The sequence below is a fragment of the Chelon labrosus genome, assembly GCF_963514085.1.
Source record: "Chelon labrosus genome assembly, chromosome: 3".
Taxonomy (NCBI): domain Eukaryota; kingdom Metazoa; phylum Chordata; class Actinopteri; order Mugiliformes; family Mugilidae; genus Chelon; species Chelon labrosus.
This window is the reverse complement of record NC_140339.1, coordinates 2,950,054-2,969,385: the sequence shown is the minus strand read 5'-3', so window position 1 is coordinate 2,969,385 and position 19,332 is coordinate 2,950,054. Positions and strand designations below refer to the sequence as shown.

Genomic DNA, 19,332 nt, shown 5'->3' with positions numbered 1-19,332 from the left:
ATATACAGGAATCTGTTAAACATGATTTCTCAAGTACCGGCCGTTTATCTGGATAACAGGCAGAGGACGTCCAGGCCAAGACTTCCTGTTTGACAGGAATGTTTACCTGCATCCAACCACAGCTCCGTCAAACATGATTCATAAACAAAACCAACATTAACAAAGACTACAACTAGCTAGCCTGGAGGAAACATCCGGATCTCATTATGGAACGTGTTTCAAACAATACAGAGAGAAATAGAACTAACCAGTCAGAGCCACTGTGTTGGATGGATGGATGGATGGATGGATGGATAAACAGATGAATGGATAGATGAAAGGACATATGGATGGATGATGCATGCATGGATGGATAGGTGTATGGATGGACAGAGAGTGGATGGAGGATAGATAGATAGATAGATAGATAGATAGATAGATGGATGGATGGATGGATGACAGTGGATGGATGGAAGATAGGTGGATGGATGGATGGATGGACGGATGGATGGATGGAAGATAGGTGGATGGATGGATGGATGGATGGATGGATGGATGGATGGGTGGATGGATGGATGGACAGACAGTGGATGGATGGAAGATGGATGGATGGATGGATGGATGGATGGATGGACAGTGGATGGATGGATGGACAGACAGTGGATGGATGGAAAAGTGGATGGATGGACACTGGATGGATGGAGGATAATTGAATGGATGGATGGATGGATGGATAGATGATGGATGGATGGACAGACAGTAGATGGATGGATGGATGGATGGATAGACAGTAGATGGATGGATGGATGGATGGATGGACAGTGGATGGATGGAAGATAGGTGGATGGATGGATGGATGGATGGACGGACGGATGGATGGATGGAAAAGTGGATGGATGGACACTGGATGGATGGAGGATAATTGAATGGATGGATGGATGGATGGATGGAAAAGTGGATGGATGGACACTGGATGGATGGAGGATAATTGAATGGATGGATGGATGGATAGATGGATGGATGGATGGATGGATAGTAGATGGATGGATGATGGATAGAAGGCCTTTCCTCAGTTTTCTTAACCGTATATAATACATATAGTAACTTCAGACACTGTGGATATGAGGCCGTCCCTGCGTTCAACACATATATATGATACAAACAGATCCGCTGGAGGAAAAACAAATATACAGGAATCTGTTAAACATGATTTCTCTGTTGAACACCACAGACTGTTTAGTGTATCTGTGAGAGACAAGAGTCAGTGTTGGCAGAACAAACTGGTTCCTGTCGCTGCTAACGAGCTCCGTCTCCTGCTCACCTCAGGCAACATATTTCTAGATTACTGCAGGTGTGACAAGTGGAATATTTTATCTCATAGCTGCACGTCGTGGTATTTTGAGAAGGAACAAACATGCTGGAATAAATTAAGACTGTCTCTTGTTGAAATTCTTTCCATCTTCCGGGCTGGAACACAAAAAAAAAACAGTGAAATCTGAAAGTTTGATCATGCTGTGCAGATCTGTATCCGTTTGCTCCGACCACCTGTTCTAACAAAGCACGGCGTCAACGCTCATTTAATTCAAGCTCAAGTTGTTTGTGCTCAATCAGTTCTCTTCTTGAAATATCCCCCAGTCGCCCATTTGAGTTCTCTAATTATGCCAAAGACTTATCAAATTATGCAAATAACAATATATCAATTAAAAGCTGAATTAAATGAAATAAATTGAAGCAAGCTGTGAGAAGACATTTAATTATCCATTAATGTTCTTCTGTTAGTTCAAACCAGAGATTTGTTAGTTGGTACCAACACCTTTTAAAATTCCTTAAAATTGTTTAACACATATACCGGCTATACAGACAGTAGCCTGCTATATTAGCCTAGCTAGCATTAGCCATTGCTAAATATAAAATTTAAACGTTCCAGTTCAAACCAAGCAGCAACCTCTAGGGCAGGGGTGACAAACATAGGGCCCGGGGGCCCCCACAGAGTCTAATCTGACAAATGCACGAGGCAGGATTTTTCTAGAACTCCCCAGTTTAAATTACATCGAGGATTAATGTTTTGCAGAATTAAGGGCGTGGCTGCTTTGGGCAACAGCTGTCTTTAGCATAGACTGTATATAAATATGGACAAGTATGGTCTCCACTTCCTTGCATTGGCCAAACTGATGCTATTTTCCTGGGGATACGGGCGCCGGCGCCATCTTGTGAGTTTGTAGCCAGAGTCTAATCAGGACGGTCCGAGAGTGGAGCCACGCGGAACCGTGACATCGATGCCCTGCCCACACTTCCTCTAGACTCCAGTCTTTAGCCTCTTTAGCTGTGCTCATGCTCCGCCTCTTTGACCATTTAAAAATTAGCTTGCTAGAACATTAGGTACCCTGGTGAAAGCATTCTAATGTAACAGTGTTCAGTTGGTGAAGGTGGTAATTCAGCTGTAAGATCATCTTGCAGGACGTAGTTTGCAGTTGCTGCCAAACTGGACTGAATTAAAGGTGTTTCTGTTATTTAGCCTAGCCGGCTGACTTAAAATGGGGTTGTCAAAATAATAGGAACACAGCAGACATCAATAGTACTACAAACCACAACCTCCAAAATAAAAACACGGTTGAATCAACAGCTCTCTCGGTTAACTATTGTTAGTAGTTTACCTAATGAATTGACAAGTGACTTCAAACTGCTCTTCTGTACGTGAATCTAAACGATCTGAAGACAGATCTTGAATTAATAACCCAGACAAAACTAGAGGATATAGTTATATCTTTAGAATTTATAGCTATGTGTTGGGTTTTATTTATTTTTTCGTTTATTTGGTGAGGACAGCGCAAATTAATGAACGCTTGGTACAAATACATGACGTTGTGTAAAGTTAATTTCCTCAGACCTAACATAACCATACAGGCATAGCAGCACGTACAACACTACATAAAAGCAACAAATAACATTTCAGCTCGATAAATAAAAGACTGACATGAACCTGCCGGCTGCGGGGAGCCGTTAATATCCTGAAAACTGCTGCTGCTGTGCTGCAGGCTACTAATTCAGCCCTTCTGATTATTTCCCTGGAGGCTCGCCTGATAAAAACCAGAAAAAAGAAAAGCATCAGTGTTAACACATGTGACGGAGGAAGCAGCAGGTATAAATCACCTGCCAGTCACAGTTACGTCCCTCTGAGGAGGCGCTTTTTTATAACTCTCTGTCCCTGTTGCTTTGAGTCATGATTCACTTTAAGGTTTCATCTGTCTGAGGATTCACCAAACAGCCTTAAGGAAGAAATATCCTATGTTAGCTTCATAAATTTCTCCATTATTTTCTCTACTATTAAAGAAGAAAGATAATTATCGGCTTAATCTTCTTCTTTATTTTATGGCTTGAACCTTGAGATCTTTGGTTGAGTGTCAACGCTGTCATGAATGCAGCAGCAGACTCACACGGTTAGAAAACAGTCGCAGAACATTAAGCTCTAAAATAAACCATAGATCAAAAATAGAAGTGACTGACGGATTTACATTCAAAATAAGAATCATTCTGTTGCTTTCGTTGCCACCTAACAAGCCAAAAACGATAATAATGTTGCTGCACACGTTAGCATGCTAACCGCACGTACAAATTAACGCGCAGACGATTGGTGTATGAATGCAGCATGCAAGGATTTATGTTAGTAGTCATCTTAAAGTACAGCTTGGATTTAAATTATTCATTCATTACACTTAGAGATATAAAATTTGAGCCACTCAAAATGCTGCTGCTTGGATGGAAAACAGAGTTGCAACTAAGAAAACTGTTTTTCTTCTGGGAAACTTTTTTCCATCTGTGGACAATAACTTGAAAAGAAGTTTTTCCTGAGATGGATTGAGATGGTTGGGAAAAGTCTTTCAGGATTCTGTAAATGCTATGAATGAAGGGGCGCTGCACACAGGAGGAGGCTAATGGCGACGTGGCCAGAGGTGATTTTAGAATCTATTGGAGCCCCATAAGGCAAAAATATCTGCAGCAGACTTGTTCAAACGAAATAAAATGAGGCCTGTGGCAGTTATTCTACTCCCTACTGTCACTGAAAACATAACATAGTAGTTGAGGAAGAGGCCGGGGCAGATATACGGCAGAGCTTGATGAGTGGACGGACGTCAGGTGTGCAGACTGATTGCAGAGAAGGAGCTGATTGGATCGCCACGCCCAGAGACTCACTCACTCTGGATATGGGAGACATGGGGGAGGGGAATCACTAGAGCCACAAGGAAAATAAGGGAGCACCTTTATATGTGGAGGAGAGTGTTTAAATTGCTTTTAAATGAGCTTCAGGGGTTTTCAAACATCGCCAGTTAATTAACTCAGAGAAAAACTGAAGGCTGACTCTGTGACTCCAATGTATGCAGATGAATGTTTGCACCAGAGAAGCTATAGTAATAGATGTCGTAGGTCTCCTAAAGAAACATTAGAAACTGATTTAGTTTGACCATGATGGAGAAACAACGATTATTTTTACGAGGTAATAATTACAGCCTGATAAAACCTGAGCCAGTAACTCCACTCATCTTCTGCTGCAGCTAACAACCCCCTCAGACACTGACTGCTCATAACGATTACTGCACAATAATTCATCATTAATCAAAACGAAGCAGCTGATACTGTAAAGACTGAAAGAGCAGCCGCCTGCCAGACAAACTAATTAGTTTTTGGAGAGATTCTGTGGAAGAAAATGTCTTTAATGCATCAACATTTGTTGAAAATCTCTGAACCTCTTACTGTAGAAACTATGTTGTGGTTCACAGGTGAAAGTATTGTTTGGGGTTTCTTAGGGATAAGCAAACCCGCTGCACTCTACCACATTTCAGAGGACAGCTATAGTTTTTTTCAAATTTCGATTAATACTAACACATTTTTAAATATAAAACATGATGTGATGAGACTGTATTGATCCCAGATGAGAATTTGCTGCTTAGACTGTATAATGTTGGACGGAACAGCTCCTCTACAGTGACGCCAAATCATGTAGAGCTCCCCCTGGTGTCTGGCTGCAGTATAGGTTATAAGCCCCACCCCCTACATGTTAGTGGGCGGGACTTGGGCCAAACTAAAACACTAAAATACAGGTCAAATCATTTTTTTTTTTTCCAGGATGGTTTCTGTCATTTTAGGTAGCTAATATACTTCTGATGCATGTTCAAGTGTCCGTGAGAGTTGTAAACATAACTACAGTGTGTAATCCAACATTTCTTTGTAACTGGTGGAGGTAGAGCAGAGTGTAGTATTAATTAAACGAAAAATGGGACTGAGTCTGGAGGAAGTGTGGGCGGGGCATCAATATCACTGCTCCGTGTGGTTCTACTCTCGGACCGTACTAATCAGACTCTGGCTCCAGATGCCGCTGCCCATATCCCCGGGAAATTAGCGTCAGTTTGGCCAGTGAGAGGAAGTGGAGACGTATTGTCTATATTTATATACACTCTATGCTCTGCTGCCATGCATCTCATCCATCTCATCATCCACCACAGTTTCGCTCCTCTGATGGTTTTATGTGAATGAATCAGCGATTTCTCGACTTTGCACCCTAACCTCTGTCCAGACTTTGATTTGTTACACATCCTTGATAATTATTAAGTGATAAGAAGCAGAAAAAACCTGCAAGGATCAAACAAAACTCTTGAAAAAAAATAAAAACAGATATGCCAATATCTGGCATAAATGTATTTTGCTATGTTAGGGTTAGGGTTACGGTTCACACAGGATTTAAATCACAGTCGAGCTCTGTAGTTATTACAAACGACAAGAGGATCCCAGGTTCAGCTAAACCTGTGCAAAAAGGCCTTAGTGCTCCATGTGTCAGCGACCATTTCTGCATGTTTTTCGCCCACAGGCAACGTTTTCCCGTTTTATTTTTAGCCGTTGTTGGAGCATCAAGCCGTGTGTATCCACGCAGTGTGACATATGTGGGACGTGGTCTACTTCCACAGTCAAATGCACTAAAACACACAGCTGACATCTCTTCTCTTGGCCTCGGTTCGCCGTGGCCTCTGCTCGTCCGTGACTCGGCAGAAAATGCGCCAAGCTCTGGGAGGATGGCGACCGTGAAAAAATCGGTTCCCATCGTGCACCAGAGACCGGAGAGGGAGTGTGTGGGCTTTCTATGCTTTTTCCGATCTATTCCCTGAAGCTGTAAGCACCCACTCAGTATCGAGTTTGGAGAAAGCTTTTCTTCTGCACCATCTTGTTTTGCAGCAACTCGACAGAGGATTGTGTGTGAGCAACGAGATTTTATAGTAGCTCATGAAATATGGACGATCTTTGAAGAAAGCAAGATGTCTGAATGAAACTGAAAACTCTTCTCCCTCTTCTATCTGACCGCCCGTTATCTGGTTGTTATCACGGCATCAGTGCTGGTATAATAAACAAACCGCCTCATGGAAACAGTGCTGCAGCCACAGAGAGTCACATTGTCACGCCAGGCTCCGTCCTCTCGTCGTTTATAAGTGCGTGGTATTCATCCAGACGTGTGTTTCCATGATAACAGTCTGAATGAGGAGTGGCTTTTCCAGGAGACTGTCCTTGGAAACGTTATTAGCTTAAAAATAGGAATGAGAAGAGCGATGTGTTTGAAAGGCTCCTCAGAGATGAGCAGAGAGGAGTTATGGGCCGTCGCTTTTATTATTTCATCTGCAAAGATTAGTTTAACAGTTTGTCTCTCATCGGTGATCAGAGATTTAACATCAGTCACTGTAGGACTAAGAGGTTCTGCTGCCGTGGAGATAGAATAGAAGAAGGAGGAGGAGTAGGAGGGAGAGGGGAGGAGGAGAAGGAGAAGAATAAGTTGAAAGAGGAGAAGAAGGGAAAAGAATGAGAAGAAAGAAGGGGGGCAGAGAAGCCAAAGAAGGATGGGGAGGAGGAGAAAATGTAGAAGAGGAAGGAAGAGGAGAAGAACAAGAAAGGAGAGAAGGTGATAGTAAGGAAGAAGAAGAGGGAGGAGGAGAAGATGAAGAAGAAAGATGAAGATGGAGCTGAAAAGGAATGAGGAGTAGGCAAAGGGGAGGAGAAGGAGGATGATGAGGGGAAGAGCAAGAAAGAAGAGAGGGAGGGGATGGAGACAGAGAGGGAGGAGAAGAAAGAAGAAGAAAGATGAAAATGAAGGGGGGCAAAGAAGAATGGGGAGAAAATGTAGAAGAAGGAGAAGGATGAGGAGAAGAAGAAGAAGAAAGGAGAGAAGGTGATGGTGAAGAAGAAGAAGAAAGATGAAAATAAGCAGGAGTTGGAGGAGGAGAAGGTAAATGGAGGAGACTAAAAAGAAGAAGAAGAAAGGAGAAGAAGTCGAACGAAAAAGAGGAGGAGAAAGATGAAGATGAAAGAAAACTAGAGGAAGGAGAAAGAGAACCTGAAAAAGAATGAGGAGGAGGAGAAGGATGAGGAGAACAAAAAGGGAAGAGGAGGAGAAGGAGAAAGAGAAGCTGTAGAACAAGAAGAAGAAGAAGCTGAGGGAGGAGGAGAAAATCTAGAGGAGTAAAATTAGAAAAAAGAGAATAAGGAGAGTATTTTTCTCCAACCCTGAATTAATTCAGTAGAAGAAGAAGACCAAGATGGCGGCGTGTTTTCAATGCTGGTTCTCTAACATCTGGAATAAGATCCTGTGCTACCTCAGTGCGTCAGATTCGTATTTAAAAATATTTAATATGTTGTTTTGGCGCTATTTGAGGAAAGAGAGGCTGATTTAACTTTAGTTCAGATAGAAGCTGCTCGTCTCATGACACGTTCTGACGTTCCGTTGAGAGGATTTGGTTCTCCATTCTTGTGGGACGGCGTCAAGGTCACAGGAACAGCCTGGCCCACTTTGTCTTCTTAGATTATTCCTCTGCTGTGATGGAGGAGCTCAGGGTGAAGGTGATAATGTATAGAGGTGACACGCTGTGAATGTAAGGAGGAAGTCTGACTGGTATATCAGGATCAGACTCACAGAACACTTCAAGTAAGAACTGGATGAGATGGAGAAATTAATCTAGCCTCAGACTGATAATCAGGATAAAACAGCCTCAGTCAGAACAGACTGATCTGATCAGATGTAGAGGTGGTGCTGGTTTAACCTGTTATAACCAGGTAGACTCTTGATGTTCTGGTTTCTCTCTGGTTACTGGAATAAATCCATTCTAGGTAGAAAAACAAGATGAACCAAGATGGAATCCATGTGGACAGAGACGATGGAGACGTGAAGACATCTTAGTCGACTTCTAAGACTCTACACATTCAGTATTCTTCTTCTCTTTCTTTCATCTCTAACCCTACTCCTTTTTTTTCTTCTCCGTCTCCATTGTCTTTCTTCTTCTTCTACTTCTTCCTTGTCTCATGCTTCTCCATCTTCTTCTTCTTGCTCTCCTTCTTCTTCCTCCTCCTGGTTTTTTTCTTGTCTTCCCTTTTCATCTCAGTCTTCTTCATCTTCCTCTTTCTTCTTCCTTTTCATCTTTTTCTACTTACTGTCCTTCTTCCTCCTCCTCTTCTCTTCGTCCTCCTTCTACTTCTTCTCAGTCGTCTCCATCTTCTTCTTCTTCCTCCTCCTTTTCATCTTTCATCTTCCCTTTCATCTTTTTCTTCTTGCTCTCCTTTTTCTTCCTCCTCCTTCTGTTTCTTTTTCTTCTCTTTCTTCTTCTACTTCGTCTCAGTCTTCTCCATCTTCTTCTCCTTCTCCTTCTTCCTCCTCCCCTCCTCCTCCTCCAAAAGATGAACAAACATGAATCTACATGGACAACAACATTCACACTTGTTGAAACATCATCTTCTATTGAATCTATTCATTCATTTTGATGAAGTTGATTCAGTAACTTTCTCTACCTCCTTCACGTTTGACGCTCCGCAGCAGCAGAACCACTCTGTCAGTACCGTTCTATGTGGATATATCATGTATCTGATCAGGTCCTTTTATTTAGTCTCCATGGAAACAGGTTAAAGATAAATTGTTCACGTAAACGTCGCCACTGTTGAGTCCTAAATTTACCAAACAGTATTTCACAAGAGACGAAACACAACCATCGAATGTGATCCCTTCAGCAGCCTTAGCTAAATTCAGATTTACCTTCAAATCAACCAGGAAGTCCAAGTTTTTATTTCTGAAACTCCCCTGGCAGTTAAACACAACAAACCCTTGAGCAATATTAAAATAACACAGCAACAGTTGTGTGGACAGTTTCTGCTGCATTACTAAATATTCAACATTTCTGCAGCTTGTAGGAAACATCTGGTCACTTCGTATCAATAATTTGTTTGCCTGGTCCTTAATGAGCCTCCAGCCTTCATAAATATTCATAAAAGCATGTCAATAAGTGTCGTAGTTTATTCATCCAGCTCTGGTCAACTCATTATAAATACTTCTTTCGTGCAGCATGCAGTAAACATCTTTTTTCATGAGCAAACATTAAACCAACAGTTCCACTCTACTTGTTAATCTGCAGCTGAGCAAATGCAGATTGTCGAGCGGTGAAGCGACAGCGTGACGCCGGGCGGCAGAGCGTTTGCTCGCTGGACGTGATCTGGTGTTGGCTGTTAGTTTGACCAGCCTGAACAGTGTTCTCTTTAATGAGAGATGAATAACCCGTGTCAGCTCCTGCACATTTTTTTTCTTTTTTCTTTGAGATGCAGGAACAGCATCTTTCATGCTAAATATAGATTCCCCTGATGAAGGGCCTGCATGCTTGTAATGCTGCTGCTGCTGCTGCTGCTCTGACACTCGCCTTCACCTCCTGTTCTATGTCAGGTTGTGTGCATACTCCCCTCCCTCTCACAGAAATGCTGCAATGCGTCTCCCTCAGCCGAGACTGGGTCAGTGTAACTTGGCTAGCAGCAGCAGCAGCATCAGCAGCAGCAGCAGCAGCAGCCAGTTAAGTGTCCCCATAGCAACAGCCAATGAGACTTATGAGTATTTTTCTTTTTTTTTCTTTTTGTGTGATTGTTGTGAGTGGGGGAGAAGCATATTTGCAGGATTAAACCCGTCATGGAGGCTTTAGCTGGTGGCACTGGAGAAATGAGATGAGATGGCAAGCCAGCAGAAGAGAAGGCGGGGTGGGGCTGAGGATGCACAGCCATATGTTCAGGCTAACTGTGTTGACATATGCTAGGGGGAGAGGATTCTGTATTTTCAGATTATCTTCATGCATCATAATGTGCCACCACTTTCAAATATTTGGCCTAATGTTGGGCAGATTTTAGATGCTTTGTTCCCAACAGGATTAACTGTTATCTTAACCCTTAATGTAGCAGCATCAAGTCAAAATCAAAGCTGGACTTTCTACCAAAACATTTATCCCTGTTCCAGTCAAGAGAAGAACATAGCTTCACATGGATCACATTTATGATCTTGGATTTCTGACCGAAGCATCCACCTAATAACCAGATTAAAAAAGATGGAACACTCATGAGCACCTGAAGGCCTAGTTTTTGTTTTGCACTGTCGCTTGTCGCCCTTCAGATTTATTTTACTTCTCATTATTCAACTTGTTTTAAACATTTTTAATTTCGTCTCTTGTAGGTCAGAGAATTCTCCAGTATCAGAGTGATGTCCTGGAGACAGTTGTGTTGGTGAACCCGTCAGAGGAGACCGCTGCTTCAGAGGTGAGTCACATTCAGACAACAGTGGGGTGAAGACCAACACTGGCTCGACCCTGTTCTGTATTTTTTTTATCTAGATCACACCGAGGGGTTCTGGCCCAGTTTGGGTTGATCTTGTGAAGAACAGGACAGTCGCAACCTGTTGTGCACCATTTAACCTCAGCAGGATGTCCATTGTCACTGATAATACGAGGACACATTGCCGCTCTCATCTGAAGCCCCACGGCGAGAAATAGACTCTGAAAAAGATTCTTGAGTTCTAACAAACGTACTGATGAAAACCTGAGATAGCCTGAAAGCCAGACTGACTTCCTCACCCAGAAAAATTAGTATCGGAAAAGTTGGTCTGGAGTCTCTCTGTTAGGAACTGATGATGCATCTTCAAAGATCTGCTTTCCAATCAGATAATTTGGGTGGGCTTTATGTGATGATGGACAGAAGAGTATGACTACAGGACTTTGATAGCTTCAAAATCTTAGTTTTCTCGTCTGATACGACCAAATCATTGCTGCAACAACAGCTAACCCAATTCATTCGTCGACTTCTGTAACCGCTTGTCCTGTGAAGGGTTACGGGTACCTCTCCAGGCTTCCTCCCACTGTCCAAAGGTGTGAATGTGAATGGTTGTCTGTCTCTCTGTGTTAGCCCTATGATAGACTGGAGACCTGTCCATTGTGTACCCCGCCTCTTGCCCAATGACAGTTGGGATAGACAAGCGGTTACAGAAAATTTACCCTCGCCTGTAGAAGAGTGGAGTTCGAGTCCATTGGCACACGTCTCATTCATTCCTGTTGTACTGCAGCATTTAGAAAACTCTACAGAAATCTTTTAATGCTTAAAGCTACAGGGTTGATGCATTTTATCTGTGATGCACCTTTTAGAAATTTGCCTTATTCTATGACAGCAGCTGTTATCTCGATTATTTTGTCGTCCACCCAGACTCGGTCTCTGATCACTGACTCCGCCAAAAACAAGTTGCTGATTCTGAGCGGCCAGAGCTCTGAGCAGGGAGGAGACATCCAACTGCAAGGTGGAGCCTTCACCTGGGAACACTTCTCCGACATCATCTCCAACCCTCAAGTAAGCCGAGTGTGCACATGTATGGATGACCCTCTGATTATGAATACTAATCCTGTGTTCCTGTGTTTCAGGTGATTGAAGTTCTGTCCAGGCCCTCTCCAGAGCAGCCGTCCAGACTTACTGTTTCCTGTCAGGGAGACGGGGGCTGGAGCTCCCTGGGCCAAAGCCAGGAGCAGCAGCCACTCCAAAATCTTCTGGAATACCGCCTGAACCCTGAACCCCACCTCCCCGACATGGACGGAGTCACAGAGTTCACGGAGTACGTCTCGGAGACGGTGGACGTGCCGTCACCCTTTGACCTGCTGGAGCCCCCGAACTCCGGAGGCTTCCTGAAGCTGTCCAAACCTTGCTGCTACATTTTCCCGGGAGGCCGTGGAGACTCTGCTCTGTTCGCCGTCAACGGATTCAACATCCTGGTGGACGGAGGGTCTGACAGGAAGTCCTGCTTCTGGAAGCTGGTTCGGCACCTGGACAGGATCGACTCCGTTCTGCTCACTCATATTGGAGCGGACAACTTGCCTGGCATCAATGGGTTGTTCCAGAGAAAGATTGCTGAGCAGGAGGAAGAGCGGAACCAAGGATCCGGATCCAGCAGCAATGGTGACTGGATGAAGAACCTGATCTCCCCTGAGCTGGGGATTGTGTTTTTCAACGTCCCAGAGAAGCTTAGGATGCCCGAGTCCACGCTGAAAGTCAAGCGAAGCATTGAAGAAGCATCTCTGACATTGCAATACCTCAACAAGCTCGGTATCACGCCAGAGCCTCTTCACAGGGTGGTCAGCAACACCATTGAACCCATCACACTGTTCCACAAGCTCGGAGTGGGGAAGCTAGACATGTATGTTTTAAACCCAGTGAAAGAAAGCAAAGAGATGCAGTTTCTAATGCAAAAATGGGCCGGAAACAGCAAAGCTAAGACAGGCATTATAATGCCGAATGGAAAAGAAGGAGAAATATCTGTCCCCTATTTGACATCTGTTACTGCTCTGATTGTTTGGATTCCACACCGTCCAACGGAAAAGATCGTCCGGGTGCTGTTCCCAGGAAATGCACCACAGAACAAAATCTTTGAGGGCCTGGAGAAATTGAAGCACCTGGACTACTTGCGATACCCGGTGGCTACCCAAAAAGACATATCATCCGGTGCACCACCTCCCATCATCAAACAAACCAAAATGAGATCAAGGACTGACAGCAAAGAGAGTCTCAAATCCTCACCCAAACCGCACTCTAAGACAACTAAGAAGGAAGGCAGCGGGCAGGATGAGGAGTCGAAGAACGACGCCGCTAAGGAGAACAAGTCGGAAAAGAAAGAAGAGAAGAAAATCAAAAGTGAAAGCCTTAAAGCCACCAAGCAGCAGAAAAATACAGAGGCGGCCCCTGGGGCAGACAAGAAAGAGAAGAAGAAAATACTGAAGGAAAAAACTGCCAAGCAAGAGAAAGCATCTAAGATGGATGAAAAGAAAGACAAAGAGAAGAAAGAAGTAAAGAAAGAGAAGCGTGAAGTAAAGAAAGATGAGAATATTAGGAAAGAGAAAAAAGAAAGTAAAGCCAAGGAGGAGAAAAAGAAGGACTCGACTAAACCTGAGCTGAGAAAAATCACCAAACCAGACCTGAAGCCGTTCACCCCTGAAGTGAGGAAAACTTTGCACAAGGCCAAGACTCAAGCAAAGCCCAAGGCCGACAAAAACAAAGCTAGTAAAGAGGAAGCAAATGAGAAAAAGCCTGTTCCAAAGAACATCCCTGAAGAGATCGCAGCGGCAGCTCTGGCTGACCGGTCCATCGTGTCCTCACCTGAAGACCTCACTGAGGACTTTGAGGCTCTAAAACAAGAGGAAATGTCCAAACACAAGTCTGAGGCTGTCCAAAATGATGTGATGTCTGGGCATTCAGTGTCCACAGATACCAAAGTTTCTTTAGCTTTCCCTGATGAGAAAGCCACATCGCCGGCAGCTGAGATGAAATCTGCTTCGCCCAAATCCCCCGTTGCACAGAAAGAAGACAAGGGCGCAACAGAACAGGTTGCAGCTACTCTAAAGAAAGAGATGAGCGACATATTTGATAAGAAACACGAAGAGGAGATAATGGAGAAACATGACAAATACTCTGTAAAGGACAGATCAAAGAAGAGTGAAAGCTCAGAGGAGGAGGGCGATGTCATTGAAAAAGCAGACCTTGAAGGAACAGAAGATGATGAGGTCCTAAAGTATAAAACAGAGGAGGTGAAAAAGGAAAAAGCTGAAAAGGAGTGGGACATAAAGCTAGCTGAGACAAAACCTTTAACAAACGCAGCCCTGTCTGGACAAGCAGCAGCAGCAGCAGCCACGGCAGCCGCCACCACCACTGCCTCGGCCTCAGAGCAATTCTCCTTCATCCAAGATGAAACCATCCCCGGTTACTCTGAGACCGAACAGACGATCTCTGATGAGGAGATCCACGAAGAACCCGAGGACAGGATCCCACAGCTTCGTTACGACGTGGGCTCCTATGATATCTCTGTTCCTGACGTCCCTGGAACCTTTGACTCCATGCACGGCATCAAAGAGATGAAGAGCTCAGCAGTGGCTGATGTTGCAGACATCAAACCCAAAGCCTTCATGGGAGCTCACGAGCCTGAGCTTGCACCTTACCCTGCCATCATTGCTGCTCCTCTTGCAGAGGAGGAACACATCTCATCTGCAACATCCATCACAGAGTACGACAAACTCTCATCCTTTGCCACATCCGTAGCCGAGGACCAGTCCATCGCCTCGGTGACTGCTCCTCAGACTGAGGAGGTTGGGAGGAGCTCTCTACTGCTGCTGGACACCATCAACAGCATCCCCTCTCGTGCAGAGGCCGTCCAAGGGAAGGACTACCTCCACTCAGCAGGAACCATCTCACCCACCTCCTCTCTGGAGGACGACAAGTGCTTTAAGTCTCCTTCCTCCGACGAGTACCAACCCAACATTCCTGAGATAGAGGGCGATGCAAACATCAAATCAGTCCACGAAGAAGAAGACGATGAGGAAGACGAGGACGAGGACCAGACCCCAAATGTTGACATCCCTCTGGGTAAACTTCAAGAGGGCTATGAGCACGCCGCCTCCATGATGCTTCAGGAGAAGAAGAAATCTCCCTCTGCCACCTTTTCTCCTCCTCCTCCTTCTCCCTTCTCTACCACTCTGTACTCACCCACACAGACTGTGAAAGAAAACCAGACTCTCTTCAGCACAGAGGGATTTAAGACTAGTGAAATAAAGTCTGTTTCACCCCCTCCATCTTTCTCCCCTGGGTTAGACTCCCACTCCAGGCAGGAGAGTGAGGAAAGATGCCTGAGTCCAGATGACAGCACCATGAAACTGGCCTCACCCATTCAGTCTGTGCCTACGAGCACCGGCTACTCACCAACAGAAGATAAACCCTTCAAGACAGAAGATGAGGTCATGGTCAGTGGGAAAGCTGACCTCCACAAACCCGAAAAATCCGTTACTATCTTGGACAGCACTTCAGTTATCGGTGTGCCAGGGGACAAGACAGCTTTTGAAGAATCCGAAGAATCCGAAGAAGACAATGTTGAAGAAGTGGACTTTTACACCAAAAAGGATCTGCAGCCTGCAGTTAAGGCAAAGCTGATGGAGGCAAAGGAGGGTTGCTTCTTGGATGATGACTTCACGTTTGAGGCGAAATCTGCAAAGATAGAAACTGAAGTCAAGAGCGTTGACAAGGCACAGGTGTCCTTTAGCGTGGAGGAGAAAAAGAAACCTCAAGTGATGTTCTCCGATGACGAGGAGGAGGAGGAAGATGAAAAAAAGCAAGCTTTTCCTAGTGGTGTAGTGTCCAAGGAGAAACCAACACCTAAGGTGATGTACTCTGATGACGAGGAGGAGGAGGAAGATGAAAAAAAGCAAGCTTTTCCAAGTGGTGTAGTGTCCAAGGAGAAACCAACACCTAAGGTGATGTACTCTGATGACGAGGAGGAAGAGGAAGATGAAAAAGAGCAAGGTTTTCCAAGTGGTGTAGTGTCCAAGGAGAAACCAACACCTAAGGTGATGTACTCTGATGACGAGGAGGAGGAGGAAGATGAAAAAAAGCAAGCTTTTCCAAGTGGTGTAGTGTCCAAGGAGAAACCAACACCTAAGGTGATGTACTCTGATGACGAGGAGGAAGAGGAAGATGAAAAAGAGCAAGGTTTTCCAAGTGATGTAGTGTCCAAGGGGAAATCAAAACCTCAAGTGATGTTCTCTGATGACGAGGAGGAGGAGGAAGATGAAAAAGAGCAAAATTTCACAAGTGGAGTAGGGTCCAAGGAGAAACCAAAACCTCAAGTGATGTTCTCTGATGATGAGGAGGAAGAGGAAGATGAAAAAGTGGACGATTTCCCGAGTGGAGCAGGGTCCAAGCCATTTTCACCCGATCAAGAGAAAGTAGACTTCAAAGATGATAGCGTGGAGAAAACAGACATTGCTGCAATAGAGGCTGAGAAAAGCGTTCATTTCAGTCTTTACAATTTTCCAGAGAAGGAGGGCAAAGAGAAGGCGGCATACATAAGACAGGATACGCCCTACGTGCACGGGAAAACATTTTCCTACGGTGACGTTTACGACAGCAAAACGAGCTCGGTGGACTCCGATTCTTGTAGTCAGGAGTCTATGGATAAGCCGGAGAAAGACGCAATGAAGGCTGAGGCAGATTTACAGAAAAGCGAACCTTCCCCGGTCAAGGACAAGACGCCAGAGAAGGATGGATTTTCTGTCTCTCACGAAAAAGAGTCCTCCGCCTCGTCGTGGCTCGACTCCAAGAGCACTTCAGCTGCATTTGAAAAAGAAGTCAAAGTAAAGGAGACGTTTGAATACACTGGAAGTAGTCGATTTCCTTCAGTGGCTGACAGACCCGAGGCCTCGACCACTTCTTTATCATCGGAAAAGGATTTTAAAAGCCAAACCGTCAGCGCAAAGCCCCCGGCGTACTCCTCGATGGTGGCATTTGATGTCGACAAACCCGGAGCCACGGGCTACAGCGAGAAAGGAGCGTGTCTGGAGATAGATATGAGAAAACTAACCGCAAGGGACGAGGAGGATTACGATGATGACGAAGTTGTTGATGAAGACGATGAGGAGGAGGAAGAAGACGAAGAAGAAGAAGAAGATGTGGAGGAGGATGAAGGCGCAGGTGATTCAGGTATGGAGAAAGGTGCCAAAGAGAAGTCTGAGAAGGAAGTCAAAAGCCCAATCAGTGAAATGTTTGGCTCAAACAGGCCTGAATTTATGGTTTCTATGGCTGGGTATGGGTTTAACAGCCAGGGCAAGCCAGCTATGAAAGAAAGCAGCTCTCCCACAAAGGCTGAAGATGAAGCAAAGACCGACTCTTTATCCTTTGGTGGAAAGCCAATGGATTTAGGAGCAGCAAGTTTCTCAAGCTACACTTCAGGATTTGAATGCTCGTATGGAAACGTTGAGAAAGAGTCATTTTCATCAAATCAAACCGTGGCCAAGGAGAAAGAGGATTTCACTCTGAAATCAACAGGAGATAGTTATTACCAGAACGACAGAGCTGACCCTGATTTTGAGAAACAGAAGACGCCGGATCTTCTGAGTAAGAAGTCCCTGGACACGAGCTTTCAGTACACAACCACTGCCGCCCCTGGGTACTCCTCCTCCTCGGCCTACAGCTACTCCTCCTCCACCTCAGGCTCCCTCTCCACCAGCCGTCAGTTCGGGGAGGAGCTGGAGACCCCCGCCTCTGCCGAGCCCCTCTTCGAGTACTCCTCCTTCAAAGAGGAACACTCGCTTGTCATGGATTCTCCCTTCTCTAGCTCCGCCGGTGCCAAAGACGACTATCTGGAAGTGTCTGAGAAACACACCACGGCTACGACCACTGCCGAGTCTACTTCCAGTTTAGCCCGCTTCTCACCCCTCAGTCCGTTTGATGAGGTCAAATCCCCTCCCTTCCCCTCCCTTGCTCCATCCACTGCGGTCGCTGATGTCAAGAAGGAGAGTACACCGTCATTAGTTGGAGTTACAGATAAAGGCCCTCAGTCTGACTGCTTCTATAAGCCGGAGTGGTCTGAAATGTCCAAGCTGGACACAGCTGTTGGGTTTGGAGCCTCGGGCGGACCCTTCGCTCAACTCTCAGACTTCTCTAAGGACAAAGAGGCAGCCAGCGCCGCTCTGTTCGGTGTCACTTCCTCCCCTCGACCGGACATAGAAGGCAAACATTACTTTGAGGAGACTGACAGCAGCGAAGAAGAGGATGAGGACGCTTATATGCGCGAGATGACTCGAAGATCTCCCTCCACTGTCCTGGCTGGTAGCCTCTCATTTTCAGACAAGCCTGTTGTACCACCTCCCAGTGAGAAGACCGGTGGGGTACTTCCAGATGTTCTCGGCTCCTACATGTCCTCGCCTCTTCAGGCCAGCAAGCCGGACACAACAAATGGCCCCACGGAGGTCACCACAAGCACCACCCTTTCTCTTGGAGCAGCAGCTAGTGGAGCAGTTTCAGGCCTGGCTAAGGTGGAGTCCAGAGAGGGCGCAACAGGTTACATCAAGAGTTCTTACGAGTGGGAGACGCCAAAGCCCCAGATGGGCATGGTGCCTGGAGACTCCCCTCCCCATTACCGTCACGATGAGGAGTTTGAAGAGGAGTGTGAGATGGAGCCAGAGCATCCTGCCCGTCCACTTTCACTTTCCTCAACCGATCAGCCATTCCGATCACCCTTCTACTCGGAGGAGTGCAGCCGAGGAGGAGTGGACGATGACGACGAAGATGATAGCGATCAGGATGTACCCATGGGAGCCACCTCCTCTTATACCAGCCGAACCTCTCCTGGATATTCATCCTCCGAGTACAGGCAGCGCAAAGAGGACCTTTCACCCTCCTTCATCAACCCCTGTATGCGCCATCTATCCAGTGACGAGGATGACGAGGAGCAAGGCCGCCGGAGCGATCAGTCGCAGGAAGGCGATGACCACGACTTGTCAGTCAAGAGAAGGGCTCACAAACAGCCCCATCATCACCAGTCCCACAGCAGGGACAGCAGCTCCCTGCACCAGGCTGGAGGGATGTCAGCAGGGCTGGGTCTGGCCACAGAAGACACCCCACCGACCTCCGTCAGTGAGTCTCTAGCCTCTCAGTCGGATTCAGACATGCCTCCTGGCACTGAGGAATACCCCTCAGCCACCGGCGAAGGAAATATGGACTCAGATGAGGACGCAGAGTACATGCCTGTTGATAAATCTGTCCCAGGAGGGGGCAGCCATCTCTATACCTCCAGGAGTAGCCACGACCCTCCTCCTGCTCCCCTCATGGACCCATCCCCGCACCCCCCGCGACCAGACGTTTGCATGGTGGACCCCGACTCTTTGGACAACGGCTCTCTTAAGAAAGAGCCAAAAACCAAGGGCTTAAAGAAGACTTCTGGAAAAACCAAATCGGCATCCCCAGCTAGGCGCAAGAGGTCTCCGATGCCGGTGAAACAGACGCCGTCTCCTCGCAGTGCGTCGCTGAAGAAGAAGGACGCAGACAAGAGCTCACGCATGTCTCGTCTGTCAGACGGACAAGGCTCCAAAGAGGATGACCTCTCCAGATCGAGCTACAACCCCGGAAAAGGGCTGACTAATGGGGTCAAGAGCAGCTCAGGTGAGCATACTGCTTACAGATTTTGACATTTTTAAGATAAATACGTTTGAACGCTAATGACGGTTTTGG

General features: G+C 45.8%; 1 protein-coding gene across 1 annotated transcript in view; it reads left to right on the top strand.

Annotated features, from left to right (window-relative positions):
* map1aa (microtubule-associated protein 1Aa) overlaps positions 1 to 19,332 on the top strand; it is a gene marked incomplete at its 3' end in the record, with an annotated part of 38,645 nt that overhangs the window by 18,022 nt on the left and 1,291 nt on the right. The window contains exons 3-5 of the mRNA XM_084541420.1: positions 10,484 to 10,566; positions 11,503 to 11,643; positions 11,715 to 19,263. Coding sequence (XP_084397546.1) covers positions 10,484 to 10,566; positions 11,503 to 11,643; positions 11,715 to 19,263 — 7,773 coding nt within the window. The remainder of the gene's footprint in view (positions 1 to 10,483; positions 10,567 to 11,502; positions 11,644 to 11,714; positions 19,264 to 19,332) is intronic.